Source organism: Quercus robur, chromosome 2 (genome assembly GCF_932294415.1).
Source record: "Quercus robur chromosome 2, dhQueRobu3.1, whole genome shotgun sequence".
NCBI lineage: Eukaryota > Viridiplantae > Streptophyta > Magnoliopsida > Fagales > Fagaceae > Quercus > Quercus robur.
Window position 1 is genome coordinate 61,073,660 of NC_065535.1, and position 15,328 is coordinate 61,088,987.

At 34.0% G+C, this 15,328-nt stretch overlaps 2 protein-coding genes across 3 annotated transcripts; both read right to left on the reverse strand.

Annotated features, from left to right (window-relative positions):
- Positions 1 to 5,921: 5,921 nt before the first annotated feature.
- On the reverse strand, positions 5,922 to 11,628 carry LOC126714344 (auxin efflux carrier component 2-like). Of its 2 annotated transcripts, XM_050414456.1 has the most exons (6): positions 10,269 to 11,628; positions 9,905 to 10,106; positions 8,465 to 8,550; positions 7,185 to 7,342; positions 6,313 to 6,389; positions 5,922 to 6,179 (listed from the first exon to the last, which is right to left on the reverse strand). In XM_050414456.1, the coding sequence occupies exons 1-6, from the start codon at positions 11,401 to 11,403 to the stop codon at positions 6,113 to 6,115; spliced, it is 1,725 nt and encodes a 574-aa protein (XP_050270413.1). In that variant the 5' UTR covers positions 11,404 to 11,628; the 3' UTR covers positions 5,922 to 6,112. The 2 variants fall into 2 exon arrangements, with proteins under 2 accessions (XP_050270413.1, XP_050270414.1); XM_050414457.1 differs by lacking the exon at positions 8,465 to 8,550 and having other exon boundaries at positions 7,185 to 7,269.
- Positions 11,629 to 12,807: 1,179 nt separating this feature from the next.
- On the reverse strand, positions 12,808 to 13,555 carry LOC126714345 (polyubiquitin-like). Its single transcript, XM_050414458.1, has one exon. It carries the CDS (start codon positions 13,422 to 13,424, stop codon positions 12,963 to 12,965), a length of 462 nt encoding a protein of 153 aa, XP_050270415.1. The 5' UTR covers positions 13,425 to 13,555; the 3' UTR covers positions 12,808 to 12,962.
- Positions 13,556 to 15,328: the final 1,773 nt, after the last annotated feature.

The window sequence follows — 15,328 nt, forward strand, 5'->3', positions numbered from 1 at the left end:
GATCTGCGAAGGTTCCTCCATTTCCAGTGACATGTTGTTCTTGTTCCGACATAAATTTCCGCTAGGGGCTATGCCTCGCAGTGCCAATGGCACGGGAAGCTCTAGGGGTTTCCAACATCAAGCTAACTCTCCCCATCTTGGTCGAGGGGCTAACCTTCGAAAAGTAAATAAATAAATAAATGAACACAAGTTTTGGACAGAACCAAGGCCTTGTATGGTCCTCGGACTCAAGCTTATGGGGAAACCAACTACTTAAAGAGAAAAAATACAAGTTTCAGACAGAACCAAGGCCTTGTATGGTCCTCGGACTCAAGCCTATGGGGAAAACAACTACTTAAAGAGAAAAAATACAAGTTTTGGACAGAATCAAGGCCTTGTATGGTCCTCGGACTCAAGCCTATGGGGAAATCAACTACTTAAAGAGAAAAAATACAAGTTTTGGACAGAACCAAGGCCTTATATGGTCCTCGAACTCAATCCTATGGGGAAACCAACTACTTAAAGAGAAAAAAAATACAAGTTTTGGACAGAACCAAGGCCTTGTATGGTCCTCGGACTCAAGCCTATGGGGAAACCAACTACTTAAAGAGAAAAAATACAAGTTTTGGACAGAACCAAGGCCTTGTATGGTCCTCGGACTCAAGCCTATGGGGAAACTAACTACTTAAAGAGAAAAAATACAAGTTTTGGACAGAACCAAGGCCTTGTATGGTCCTCGGACTCAAGCCTATGTGGAAACCAGCTACTTAAAAGAAAGAATACAAGTTCTAGACACAACCCGGTATAATCATACCTCGGTCCTCGGATTAGAGGCCAGCTGTTATAAAAAACACGGCCAAAGTTCCACACTATTCGGCAACCTTCTCGAATGGTTTATTTGGGGTTTCTCATTCTCGGGCAACTACCTCACACGCGTCACGGTACACTCAACTGTTATCTCGGTTAGTCTCATAAGTTTAATCTGCTATTGATTGATATTATTATATTTGATAGTTTCAATAGGTTCAAATTAATAGCTTTTTGTTACAAGGCTTCCTGTCCTAAGTATTATTAAAGGAAAATACACATGTAGCATACCCATTTACAAAGTAATTATCGCAGAAAAGAAAAGTATTTAGAAGGAAACGAATTCATCTTTTATCAGAACAAAGAAATAGTACAACGTACAATGAAAGAGCTTGAATAAGCTTATGCTAAAAACTAATTACACAAGCGAAAAGAAAAGATACAAGGGAGTGAAGAAAAAGCCGAAGAAGAGGTGCAGAGGAGAAAGATGTTGCCATTCCAAAATGTTGTCTAAGGAGACCATTCATCAATACTTTTACATGACTATAACTCAGGCAGCAAAAGAACCCAACTTGGGGCTAGCACCGTTGAAGAAAAGGTGCAAGGAGCCCAACTTGAGGCTAGCACCGTTGAAGAAAAGGTGCAGGGAGCCGGAAGTTGATGAGCCTCCATGTTAACCACGCCTGCGATAGAGCAGACGGCGCTGATGGCGGAAAACCTTACTTCAGACACACCAAGAATCTGATGCGACCAGAACCTGCTTCAGATTTTGACTGAAAGAGGTAGAGATACCATCCTCACTTTATCCAAACGGAAGATTATCTTAAGTCTGTGTCTCCCCTGTACAAACCGCACCACCTTAAGTCTCGGAAGGGTCCGGTGCCTCTGTGGCGGGTGTAGTTCCTTCACCCCCACCCGTGCCTCAAACATATTGCACTAAGGGTGGATAGCACTGGATATGGAGACTGTGATTATGGATGAAGGATTATGATTTTGAAGGGAGCCGAAGGGTTTATATGCAAGGGGAGTAACCCCTATCCTATTTATATAGAGAGCAAACCGGTGGCATTTAATCCATGCAGGTTTCCAAGAAGTGCTACAGATAAGACGGTCTTGGTACAATTTCCCAACACCATCTGCAACCATAAGGTTTGAATGATCTCGTGAAGGGAACATATTAATGGCGTGCCTCGAACACTGAAACGTCGAGGACGCCGCGTGAGAAAACCTAAAGGGATGTCTCACAATTTGGCGCGCCCCCCACGCAAACAAAGAAACCCAGACAATTAATGAAATATAGAGCTGGGTAAGTCATGGTTTGGGCCTAACATCATCAAAACCCTCCTCCCCAACCATAAGGTTGGGCAGTAGGATTTTGAGGGGCTATTGTGGGGCTCGAAATCTGAGGTCCCAACCCATTTTACATTCACGGCCCAAAGCCCAGGCCGAGGAGCCCTATTGCCGAGGACGATCTCACGCTCAACACCTCACAAAACGCCTGAAGAAAAGGACAGACTCAGTACAAGGGCAGGACAAGAGAGAAAGCTGCCAACACTGCAGTATGGAGCCCCGCATCTGACAGTCCCATACTTCAAACCATGCTATTTAACATTTCCCAACCACCCCCAACCACTGGGATGTATGGATTGATAGGACGAGTCTACACCTCAAAAAGGAAAGCTTACACGTGGACACGAGAGAAGAAGAAAAGGCGAGTGTAAAAGGGAAAGAAAGCCAGGGGAGAAGAGGGGGGGGGGGATAAAAAAATCCTACGAAAAGAAGAAGGGGAAGAATGTGATACTCCTCGGACTAAGTCCGAGGACTCAAACCCTTTAAGCTACATCGATGTAAGGCTTAGCTATTCAGGCCAAACCTACCTCCGTATGAGCTTCCATAAAAATCATGACCAGACTGCTGCCCGGCGACCAAGGGCAAGCCTTTCAAGCCCACTCTCTACAAATTATATTGTTCGGGCCCATTACATACGAACCCAATGTCATCCTTAGGTCGTTAAAAATCGTGTCCCTACAGATATGTAAATATAAAATGCATATTTATTATATGTTTTAAATATATTCAACTAATGACTAATTAAGTTATTATTATTATTTTTTTGAGAAACAAATACACACACAAGGGAGAGGGAAAGGGGTTTTAACACAAAGACACATCACAACTCCACTCAAAAGTCATGATAACTTTTAAGGGAGGGTGGGGCAAGTTATACTACACACAACACTCTCTTTTAAGTAATGTGGGACAATTACCCTTTTATTTTTTTGAGAAACAAACACACACACACACAAGAGAGAGGCAAAGGGGTTCTAACATAAAGACACACCATAACTCCACTCAAAAGCCATGGTAACTTTTAAGGGAGGGTTACTAATTAAGTTATCAATTGTACAATTCTCAACAAAAAAAAAAATTGTACAAAATATTTAACAAAGTTAACTAAATAAATCAATTTTAAATATATTTATACGATCCATGGTTAAATTTGTCAAACTCAAAAGTGATGATACATAACATTTAAGATAAAATAATATTGTTTTTCTCATTATATTTACATCTTTCCTAATCAACTTCATCTTTAGTCCAAGTTAATGTTACAATTATTGATGCCATTTGAAAAAAATCATATCATCATTGACATTTTCTCTTCTAATCAATTTTTATAGTCATCTCCAAAGTTTATTATCACTTTTTGTATTTTATATTTCTTTATGGCATTCAAGTTTCTTGGACTTATATTATTAATAACAAAAAATTAATTATATTATCATTTAATAATTTTTTTTTGATAATCATATTATCATTTAATACTTTATTCAAAATATAAAAAAAAATTCATAAGTGTGAAAGTTAAGTGTTAAGTGTGGTCAAAAGTTTGTATGAGAGAGAAGGAAATAAGAAAGACCTCATGTACATGTTATTTTATTGGGCTCAATCAAGTCACCAAATAATTTTTTGTTAAACAAGTCCAACAACTTGTTCAACTTAATTTAAAACACAAATTTTAAGAAAAAAGTCCAATTTAAATTCATATATCTATGTATCATTCAATGCATATGATTCATACGATCCACATTTATATATCTTACAATTAAAGACCATAATCAATACAATACTTTTTAAATATTTGATATGCATAGTACATTTTGTTAGGACATATGTGTTTCACTTGTTAAGAACATATGTTACTATTTTATATAATTGACTTATCCTTTGACAAAACGTATTTTACTTATATCTGGGTAGATTTAGGATGTGTTTAAATACTTCAAGAAACTATGTTTCAAGATCAAGTGTTGAAACCTTCAAGTCTGTCCAAGAAAACAAGCTAATAGTGCAAATTCATTAAAACTCGACAGTTGGCTCGATAGCTGCATCTATCGAGCTTAAGAAAGCTGTTCAAAACCTGGTGTGCTCGACACCTGCTCGACACCTCCTATCTGTCAAGGTTTAAGAATTTCAGAATTTTAATTTGATTTTCTTGGGATCCGTGAATATGTCTTTGGGTTTTCTTTTCTCCTAACCCTAAACATATAAAAGGATTGTTTTAAGGGTCGTCAAACAGTTCACAAGTTGCATAAACATTGAACAAACTCTGTTCAAGTAAATTGTGACCGGAGACGAAATTCTTGCCCTAGTTCATCACTTTTTCTTGAAGAAGTTGCTGTGTATGTGCATCATAGGGTTTTGTGACCAAGCATCTTTTTGATCTTCATCGTGTGGATGAACTGAAGAACTTTGCAACCAACAATCTTCTTAGTTGGTGATTGAAGTCGCGTACTGAGATTCGTGCAATTGGTTAGTCACGTACTTGGGAGTCATGCATCTGAAAGGGGAACTGTCACTACAGAATAAGTCCAATTGGGTATTGGGGTAAGAGTTCAATTGTAGGTTGGTAAGGTACTTGAGATTCCTTTACTTGTAACTGCTTGTTGTGATAATAGTGGAGTTTCGGGAGTGGTTACCTAAAAATCACCCGGTGGGGTTTTTGCCGTTAGGTTTTCCCCATTCGTAAACAAATCATCGTGTTATTTATTTTTCGCTGCATAACTAGTTTATTGGTGATTTGTTTGTGCTACCACGCGTTTGCATGATAAATTGATTAATTAATAACTTGACTAATTAATTAATTAATTTCTATCATAAGGGGTCATTCAGTTTGTGGCCTATCACATTTTGTATGTCATATCATAAAAAAAACTATGTTTTTATACTTGAATGGTGGATGCCATGAAGGTATTGGTTTAGGAAATATTTTTAAAAATATTTTATGGAAAAATAAAAAAGTAATTAATTTTTTTTACCTCTTTTTATATTTTTCATAGAAGCGGTATCAAAACTTTCCTAAAATAGTCCATAAAAATATGTATTAAAGGCACCCGTTAACCAAACCCTTCCAATTAATAGCAAATATATTTTTTGATAGTTGGGAAAGTGTGGACTTGAATCCTAAATGTTTTTGTTGGAAAATAGTTGAGCTACAAGGTACATTAATCCTTGTGTGATCTTATTGTTAAATCATTTGACTAAATTATAAAACATAATTGTTAAAATTACTATTTGACATGCATGTTGTGTAATCCTAATACCTTTATTTTTTATGATATTTTCTTTTTCCTCAATTTGATTTGTTTTTCTTAAATAAATCATAATATATCTTCAATTAATTTGTATAGTTTTAATCTATTTTTTCTTTTAGATCTTCAATCAATACACTTCCTTCTGGATTTGACTTAGAACTCACCAAGACCAAGTTATTATCAATCTTACCCTTGGAAGTATTATTGAAGTCTCAACACTTTTGATTCAAAATTCATATTCCATATTAGGTTACCCCCTAAAAATGAATTTATATTATTAAAAAGTGTTAAGGTTTATCATACAACACATTCAAGAAAACATAAACTAATCCAGGAAAATTATAATGAATAATTGATTTGAAATATGAATAAAAACCAATATTAATTCGATGTGTGTATGTATATATATTTCTTTTATATATTTAGTCAGAGTTCACCTCACTGAGAAAAATCTTAACTTTGCCAACGACTACTTTCTACCTAGTAATTCTACAAACACCAAAATTGTCATAGAAAATTTCACTTACCCTCTTAGTCGTATTCACCACAAAACAAAAGGAAAAGAATTATGTGAAAAGGTCAGTGAAAATTTGTTTAGTAACAGACTTTTTGATTCATATAACTGGGTAAGATAGCAAAAGTAATCAAATACGTAGAGTCCAACAATGAGAAATCAAATCAGATGGTGTCCATCCTCCTCAGCCTAACTTGGATTTACATTTAACCAGAACTCAAAGCCCAAGAAGTACATAGTAAATAATTGTAACGGGCACGGCAAGGATCAATCCAAAAATAACCCTGCAAAAATTGTAACACCAGGATTAACTTATGGTTATTATTATCATTCTAATTCATTACTCTATACCCACATATTTTCTTATATAAGATTTTCTTCTAAATCTTAACTAACAAAAATCCAAAAAAAACTTACGCAGTGCTAATTATGTCTGGATGAACATCGTACTCCTTAGCATACACAAAGGGAACAATTGCTAAGGGAAGAGCAGCCTGTGACAAGAGGTAAAGGTTGAAAATAGCAAGTTTGTTATTCTTAGAATTGTTTACGTAACTATAACACATCCGGTATTTTCAAGAGCCTCTCTTAAAGTTTATCAGTATTCGCATTAGCTCATACAAATATTTTTGTCTATTTTAGTATAAGAATTTACTTTATTTATTTATTTTACATACTCATTTTTTAAAACATCTCATATTAAGATTATATAATTTTAAAATATCAGTTTTTTTCTATTTTTTTTTAATTGTTTTTCTTTCTTCATACATAACAACCATTATCTTTCTCTCTCCAAATAAAAAAAATAAAAAAATCATTATCTACTATTTTCCTTTATTCTCAAAATACATAAAGAAAGAATAAAAAACCATAGTACCATATATCTACGTGGTTAATATAGCAACCATATATTTTTATACAACTTTGTATGGTTTGAAGTGGGTGATTTTTGGGCTTGGGTTGGCTAAAATGCGATATTATTTTTTATTATACAAGCACTAATGCAAGTGCTCAAACATCCCTCCATTTGGGAAGTAATGTTATGAACTAAAGAAGTCTAAACATAATTTTGGATATAAACAATGCTACAGCATAATTTTAAAAGAATTAAATGAAGTATTGTGGAATGGAAGGTTTAATTAATGTCAAGGTTTTGCGGAGTTTATTTGTTCATATATTAACTGAATTAATTAATTAATATCGATATCAGAGAATGCGCGCTTTCGATATATATATATATATATATATTTTTTTTTTTTTGAGAATCCTTTCAATTTTAGTTGGTGTACCTGAACAATTACAATTTGCAAAAGAACTCCACGAAGACCAACAGCTAAAGAGGTTGCCGCAATTACTCCAGGGCCGATCAAGAACCTAACAACCATTGTAAACGCTGCCATGGGTTTTCCACTAGCAATGAACTTTGGCTGTAAAGCCATGAATAGACCTGGTAAAGCAATTAATATATAATTGGTTCATTACTTGAAAAAAAGAAAAGAAAAGAAAAAGGAATTGACATAAAAAGGTTTAGATTTTATTCCTTAGATTAGATCTTATCTTTGTCGATTAAAGTTACAAATTTATGAAACTATTTAAATTTGAATCCCATAAGCACATTCTTTATTGAGGGCATTAATGATTAATGAAGCAGGAAAACAAAAAGGAAAACCCTGGAAATCGCTTCCTTACTCCAACTAAGTATTTGGTTAGGGGATAAAAAAAGTGGGGGATAGAAATAGTCTTTGGAAAAAAAAGTGGGGGATAAAAAATAATTAGTTTCTCCTCATGTGTGTTTATTTGAGGGAAGGAAGACTCCTTGTTTGGTTGAGAAGAAAAAATGAGACGTAAGGAAATGTAATTTGTATAAATTTACTCTTATACCTCTGTTATATAAATCAAAATTTTTAATAGCTTATAAAAAGTAATTTAAAAAAAAAAAAAAAAAACCCAAACAAACAAACACAAAAAGAGGTAAATGAGTCATTTCCCATCTACCCCATTTCCTCTTCTATTTTCTCCCCAAATGGGGGAGATTGATTTTTAGTGAGTTAAGAGAAAAAACACTCGAGCCCCGCCAAAATCATCACTTTTCCCTTCCAACCAAACAACCAAAACTACCATTTTCTCCCCTATATATTTTTCTCTCCCATTTTCCATCCTTCCCCAAATCACCTCAACCAAATGGGCGCCAAATGAGGTTTTCTCTTTCTACCCTCTCTTTCAATAGCTGGGAAATTGATTTATGAATAAGTTTTAATTAATAATTTCCTGCTTTTCTTTGCTTTATTATTGCCCATAATAACGAAAATGAATAACAAATATTGACAAAAACTTCAAATTGAAATAATTTCATAATAAATTTAAGACTTTATTAATTGACAAAATTATAAATCTAAGACCTAATAAAAAATATGGTGTAAAGCTTAAGTTTGGACATTTCTTTTTATTTTTTTAATTGTAAAATAAAATAAAGTAAGGAAAAAAAAAAGGAAGGAAAAAAGAAAAAGAAAAAGAAAAAAGAAAAAAGGGAAACAGTATGCAATGTGAAGCATTAGTTGCAAAAGGGTACCTAAACTGAATTGAGCCATTCCCATGCCTGCGCTCGATATCATTGTTATGGATCCATCTATGATTGTTGGCAATTTAATGTGACACCTAAAAATGCAAGAGAGTTAAGAAATTTAATCATATATTGTAATAAAAGTTGGATTTTATAAGCTATGTTTGTCCCCAAGTGTATCACTAAAAAACGCGGCTTAAAAACGTGTATTTTGTAGTGCCTGTTTATATCTTTTTTCTTTTTTATATTATCTTTCCTTATAATATAAAAAATCAAAGGAGATTTATTATTAAAGTACTCCTGTTAAAACTCAATTAGTAAAAGTTTATGCAATATTATTATTATTATTTTGATAAAATCCTACTTGCTTTTACCATGTAACTTGAAATACTATCTTTTTATTGTAAATTTTCAATAACATTATAGAAAAATCCTTCTTTAGTTTACATATTATTTTACATCCAAATTAAACAACAGGCCAATCTAAAACTAATAGACTAATTAATTTTGTTATGGATGAAACTCTATTACTAAAATTCCAATAAGTTTAAATTATTATTTGAATTATATTTTTATTACTAAAAAATTTTAAATTTTAAAGGAAATTTCAATATTTATTTTAAATGATTTTAACCTTTAATTTTTTTTATTTTTTTTTATAGTCTTCTGTTTTGACGGAAAATTTGTCGTTGATGTTAGACTTTTTTTTTTCTTTTCTTTGTTTTTGAGAACCGTTGATGTTATACTTTTTCTTTTTTTGAGAAAGTGTTGATGTTAGACTTTGGTCATATGATTTAACATTTAAAAAAAAAAAAAAAATTAACCATGCTACTTGTAAATTCCTAGCTAGGATATATAAATTGAACTAACCCGTGCATCAAACGGATATATTTCTTGTAATGGATTAAATTTGACATGCTCTATGACAACTTAGCTGGAGAGAACAGTGTATATGCTCAGCCTTGAGAGTCTATAAGCAGAAGCCAGCACAATTATTTAATTTTATTGTATCGGCAATGATTTGCAATAAATGAATTATTTCTCTAAAACAAAGCTATATATATATATATATATTTTTTTTTTTTCCTTTTTGAAAAAAAAAAGCTATATTTATTATCGAGCTGTAATATATGGTGCCTACTGCCTAAATCAAAACCGAAAACTATAATTCTGTGGAACAAATATAAGAATTTGGAAGTGGAAAGATATAAATATATATATATATATATATATATATATATATATATATATTTTGTAATGAAGTATTCATTGCCATTGGTTATTTAAAAAATGAAAAATGCGCAAAATAGACACCAAAGAATTTCATAAACCTGTAAGAACAACTATAAATCTAAATTATCTAATAGTATTAATTTATGGTAGTGTGTATACAATAAGTATGCAATAATCGGTGTGTGATAATCATTAATTTGAAATTTTCTTAAATACCTGAATGCTATTAAGGACCATATAAGACCCAAAACACTTGCGTAGGTACTAGGGTTTCTTATAAGCTTCCTCCAAACCATGATGAATACAAGCCTAGTTATGACACTTGTGGGCGGCATCTGAAGTTGTTTCCTGTGAAACCTACTTGCCTTGAAGTTAGCCTCTTCCTCTAGATCAAGCTCCCTATCCCTGGTGATTTTCCCTGCAGATAGCTCATATATATACCTCAAAGGTTTCAATTGATTATCGATGATAAACTCCTCTTTGATATGTGATCATGAGTAAAGAACTTTGATCATTTGATAGAATCAATGTCCGAAAGCAATATTAATTTCACAAAAATCACAAAGAAAAGGTAGTTCACCTCCTGGCGTAGTGGAATCATGTTTAAGAGCAGTACTAGTAGTGCTGAAAGCATGTCTGCCATTGTTATGCACATCATAAACTGGTGAAGAACTTGTGCTCCAAACAAACATGTGAAGCCCCTGCTTGTTATTAGGAACTTCACCACCACCAACACCAACACCAACACCACCACCAACACTGAAACTATGTTTCATCTTTCGATAATTACTGCTAGGCGTAGACCCTAAAAGCATCAGATGATCTGGTGATGCGTAAGGTGAAAATCGATCACGGGTCCTTGTGTAACCATGTTTTGGAATTGACTCCATGTATCCAAACATAGGGTGCAGAAAATTCCCATCTGTTTGGCTAAAGCTTGAATTTCTTGAAATTGAACGGTAGGGTTCTTGTGGAGTAGATTGTACTGAGTAAATCTCTACACTATTGACTGGGTTTGATGCTTGCGGTCTTTGGGTAAGGGAACCCACGCTGGAACGGGAATACATTCCAACGGACCTATTAATCGAAGATCGTCTCAAAACCACGTGAAGCTTTCCGTCGTCACTGATCTCAGTCTCCGCCTCTATTGGGTCTTGACCACTGAGCGAAATAAGGTCGGACTCAACCTTGAAGGAGGCGATGGAACTTGCAGTCTCAGGAAACTGCTCAGCAATGAGGACCTTTGCAGCTCTGATCTCAAACAAGCAGAGCGAGATATTATACCAAACAATAGCCTGAAGAACCACAACCTGGACCATAAGACTTCTAGAGATCTCTCCGTACATGGCTGTCATGAGAGGTATTCCTATGAAGAGATTGTTAGGGAGGGTGGAGAGTGAGTACATGGTGATGGTCCATTCAATGCTGCCCTTTTTGCTCAAAGCTTGCCATAGAAAGAGAGCTACAAGAATGACCACTTTTTGAAGAGAGTCTCCAGCGATGAACCGAAAGTTCATGATATAAGGGTTGTTGGTGGCAACAATGTGGAAACAAAGTAATGGAACCGCAAACAACGCCACAACGCGGTTGATGCCTGTGCACTGCTCCGGTGTGAATATTTTCCACCACTTAACCGAGGCAAAACCTAATAGCATAGCAAAATATAAGGGCACAATGGCCGCAAATATATTGTAAAGCCCCGTACCAGTGATCATGGCTTACACTAAGAAAGAGGGCTAATTGAGCTAGATGGGAAGATTCTTCTTTCAAAGACCGGAAACAAAGTGGTTCTTCCAGTTTGATGCGTTCTTCTGAGGGCCTACTTGGGATTTTGATGCAGGAACAGGATCGAAAAGACAATAAATAAAAGAATGTATTTTTAACAAGTTGCTAGGACATTTGGTGGGCAGATTTCATACCAAAATGTGCAAGAATTTGGAGATTTTGGGTTTATGAACTTAGCTTTAATTTTACGCATCAGATTTTACAATAAATGCATTTATTGTAAAAATAAACTTATTCCTTGCCACTAGTCTTATTAATTCATTGCACATTAGTTCAGGTAAATTCCTCAATGAAACGATGGCAGGCATATATGCATTAATCTTCTTCTTCCTTTTTTGGATAGAAAATGCCACGTGTATAAATAAAGATCAGGATGCAAGATGGGAATCATCACAAGGACCGAAGGGGGCCTTGGCCCCCCCAAATTTTTGAAAAAAATGAATGAATATTTTTTTTTTGAATTATCATAAATAATTTGAAAATTTTTAAAAGAACCTTATCATTTTGGCCCCATACCCAATAATATACATATATATTTAAGAAAGTCTAAAAATAAACATAACTCTCATTTAAATAGAAAAATAATGCTAGAGATACAAACTATTTTACAAAAAATATTACAAATGACTGATCTGATGAATAGTAATTGGTAGATGAAAAAGTGATATTAATGCTACTACAATTTTGTGTTTACAACATAAATGTAAAAGTTCAGTGTGACTAAACTAAACAAGAAAGAGTGAAAGACAAGTTTGAATCTTCCGTAGGCCCCCTCACCCATGTATAGTGCTCTTGTATGTGTTACTTTACTTTTCATTTGTTTTCTTTTGATTTCTTTACTTTACTTTTCATCTGCTTTCTTTTTTATATTCCTTATAATACATTATTTGTTAAGCGAAAAACACATTTTGGTCCCTACATTTTGACCCGATTCCCGTTTTGGTCCCTAAGTTTTTTTTTTACCGCTTTTAGTCCCTCTCCAGAAATACGGTTCCATTTTAGTCCATGCCGTTACATCAGAAACGGATATTGCTGACGTGGCAAACGGCAAAGTCAAAAAATAATAAACTAATATCCACGTGGCCTAAATTAATAATAAAAAATATTTTTTAATGCCACATCAGCATCTAAATTAAAAAAAAAAAATTAAAAACTCTCATAAAAAAAATCCTTAAATAAAAAAATTAATTTATTAATTCTAACTAAATAAAAAAAAATTAAAAACTCTCATCAAAAAAAAAAAAAAAATCAAAAACAAATTTAAAACTAAACCCAGCAAGAACAAAAAAACCCAAAAAGAACTAAACCCAGCAAGAACAAACTAAACACAGAAATTTGAACAAACAAAGGTACTATTATTTAAATTAGATATTATAAATACATTGATGAAACCACAACACAGAGTTCTTAAAATAACTTTCAACAACAACACTTATTAAGAAAGCCACAATTCAAACACATTAAACCTTCTTCTTTCAGAGAAAGTCTTTTACTGGCCACCGCGAAGTCGAAGAACAAGGTGAAGAATGGACTCCTTCTGAATGTTATAATCAGCTAGAGTCCGCCCATCCTCCAATTGCTTACCAGCAAAGATCAACCTCTGCTGATCCGGAGGGATTCCCTCCTTATCCTGAATCTTCGCCTTCACATTATCGATCGTATCAGAACTCTCCACCTCCAGAGTAATCGTCTTCCCAGTCAGAGTCTTCACGAATATCTGCATACCTCCACGGAGCCTCAACACCAAATGCAGAGTCGATTCCTTCTGAATATTATAATCGGCGAGGGTGCGACCGTCCTCTAACTGTTTTCCGGCGAAGATGAGCCTCTGCTGGTCCGGAGGGATCCCTTCCTTGTCTTGGATCTTGGCCTTGACATTATCGATGGTATCGGAGCTCTCTACCTCCAAGGTGATCATCTTTCCCGTTAGGGTTTTGACAAAGATCTGCATGCCTCCACGGAGTCTCAACACGAGGTGGAGCGTTGACTCTTTCTGGATGTTGTAGTCGGCGAGGGTACGACCGTCCTCCAATTGTTTACCGGCGAAGATGAGCCTCTGCTGGTCGAATTATTCTATGCTGGGTTTAGTTTGTTCTTGCTGGGTTTAGTTTTAAATTTGTTTTTGATTTTTTTTTTATGAGAGTTTTTAATTTTTTTTTATTTAGTTAGAATTAATAAATTAATTTTTTTATTTAAGGATTTTTTTTATGAGAGTTTTTAAATTTTTTTTTTAATTTAGATGCTGACGTGGCATTAAAAAATATTTTTTATTATTAATTTAGGCACGTGGACATTAGTTTATTATTTTTTGACTTTGCCGTTTGCCACGTCAGTAATATTCGTTTCTGATGTAACGGCAGGGACTAAAATGGAACCGTTTTTCTGGAGAGGGACTAAAAGCGGTAAAAAAAAAAACTTAGGGACCAAAACGGAAATCGGGTCAAAATGTAGGGACCAAAATGTGTTTTTCGCCTATTTGTTATTATAATAATCAATATATTATATACCGTATGACATTATAATTTATAAATGTACTTGATTAGTTTGATTAAAATATAAAGTATATACTACTATATTAACATGTATTTAGCACTTCAAAAAAAATTAACATGTATTTAATTGTTGTTTATAGCACATATTGAGTTATGTAGTATTGTACATTACTATTTTAGATTTCATACACGCAAAAAAAAATTTATAGATGGCCCCCCCAAAGATAAATTCCTGGTTCCGCCACTGGGAACTAGCCACCTTCGAATTGTCCAGTACAAGAAGCCCTCCTAACACGATTTGAGAGAAGAGGGAAAATAAAACCACTGGGGGGACCTTTCCAATGGAAACTGTCCCAAAATAAAAACTACTAGAGAAAATTAAAAACTTACCAATGAAACAAATCTACTATAGCAAGGGAAATTTTTACAATTTTAGGAAAAACATTTTCCTAGACTCTACTATTCGTAGAAAGCTTACAGAGAAAGCTTTTCACTACACTAGAATCTCTGAACTTCTTAACTATATGAAGTGCCTCCATGGATGAAGCACTCATGATCACAACTAGAACCTCTAACTGAATTGAAGAACCTCTTGAATGTTTTCTTTACAATAGCAAGTCTTTGGTTGGAGCTATAGCTTCAACTTTTTCATCAACTAATCTTCAGATCTACTTGAAACCTTTCGATACGATGAATTTAAGAAAAACTTTACACAACCCTATTCTCACAAATAGAGCTTTTTAAGATCATCTCTAGGGATGACTTATAATGTCCCTTTTATATCCCAACAAGTAGAGCTCAAATTAGGCTTGAAACGAACTAGTTATTCAACTTTTTAGGCTTGAAACAAACTAGTTATTCAACTTTTTGTATTTTTTATTTTTGCTAATTTGCTGGAGTAAGAGGAAATAGAAACTTCACTTTCAAGCTTCGATTAATCGGGTCGAATCGAGGCTATAGTCAAGTGCAATCAAGGTGGAGTTAGGCATGAAGTCGAGGTCATTGAAATTTCACTTTTCTTGAGTTGTTCCTAAGTATCCTTTACATCTTCAACTTAATCTTCAATTATCATTTTAAGACATGTCAAAACTCATGACTAAACACACAATTTGGCCCATTTGACAACATTAAAACATATAGACCTAACAACTTTTTCCATATACAAATAGAACATGTACCTGTAGACAAATAATAAGTAAATTAAAATATAATCCCACAAACTCAATCACTATTCAATCAAATCAAAAACATTGAAAGACTTATCCCTAATTAAGAATACATTCAATCCAGACCTAGTACAAACACCCATTTTTTACACCCTCCAATAATAACATGACACATCAGCATTTCACTAAACAACAAA

What these genes read in the sequence shown, in the direction of transcription:
- LOC126714344 (XM_050414456.1), bottom strand. Translation starts at nt 11,403, where the DNA reads ATGATCACTGGTACGGGGCTTTACAATATATTTGCGGCCATTGTGCCC. An exon ending in TGGTCCTTAATAGCATTCAG is followed by an intron (nt 8,551 to 9,904) that starts GTATTTAAGAAA and finishes TTGCATTTTTAG; the next exon opens with GTGTCACATTAAATTGCCAA. An exon ending in AATGGCTCAATTCAGTTTAG is followed by an intron (nt 7,343 to 8,464) that starts GTACCCTTTTGC and finishes TTGCTTTACCAG; the next exon opens with GTCTATTCATGGCTTTACAG.
- LOC126714345 (XM_050414458.1), bottom strand. Translation starts at nt 13,424, where the DNA reads ATGCAGATCTTTGTCAAAACCCTAACGGGAAAGATGATCACCTTGGAG.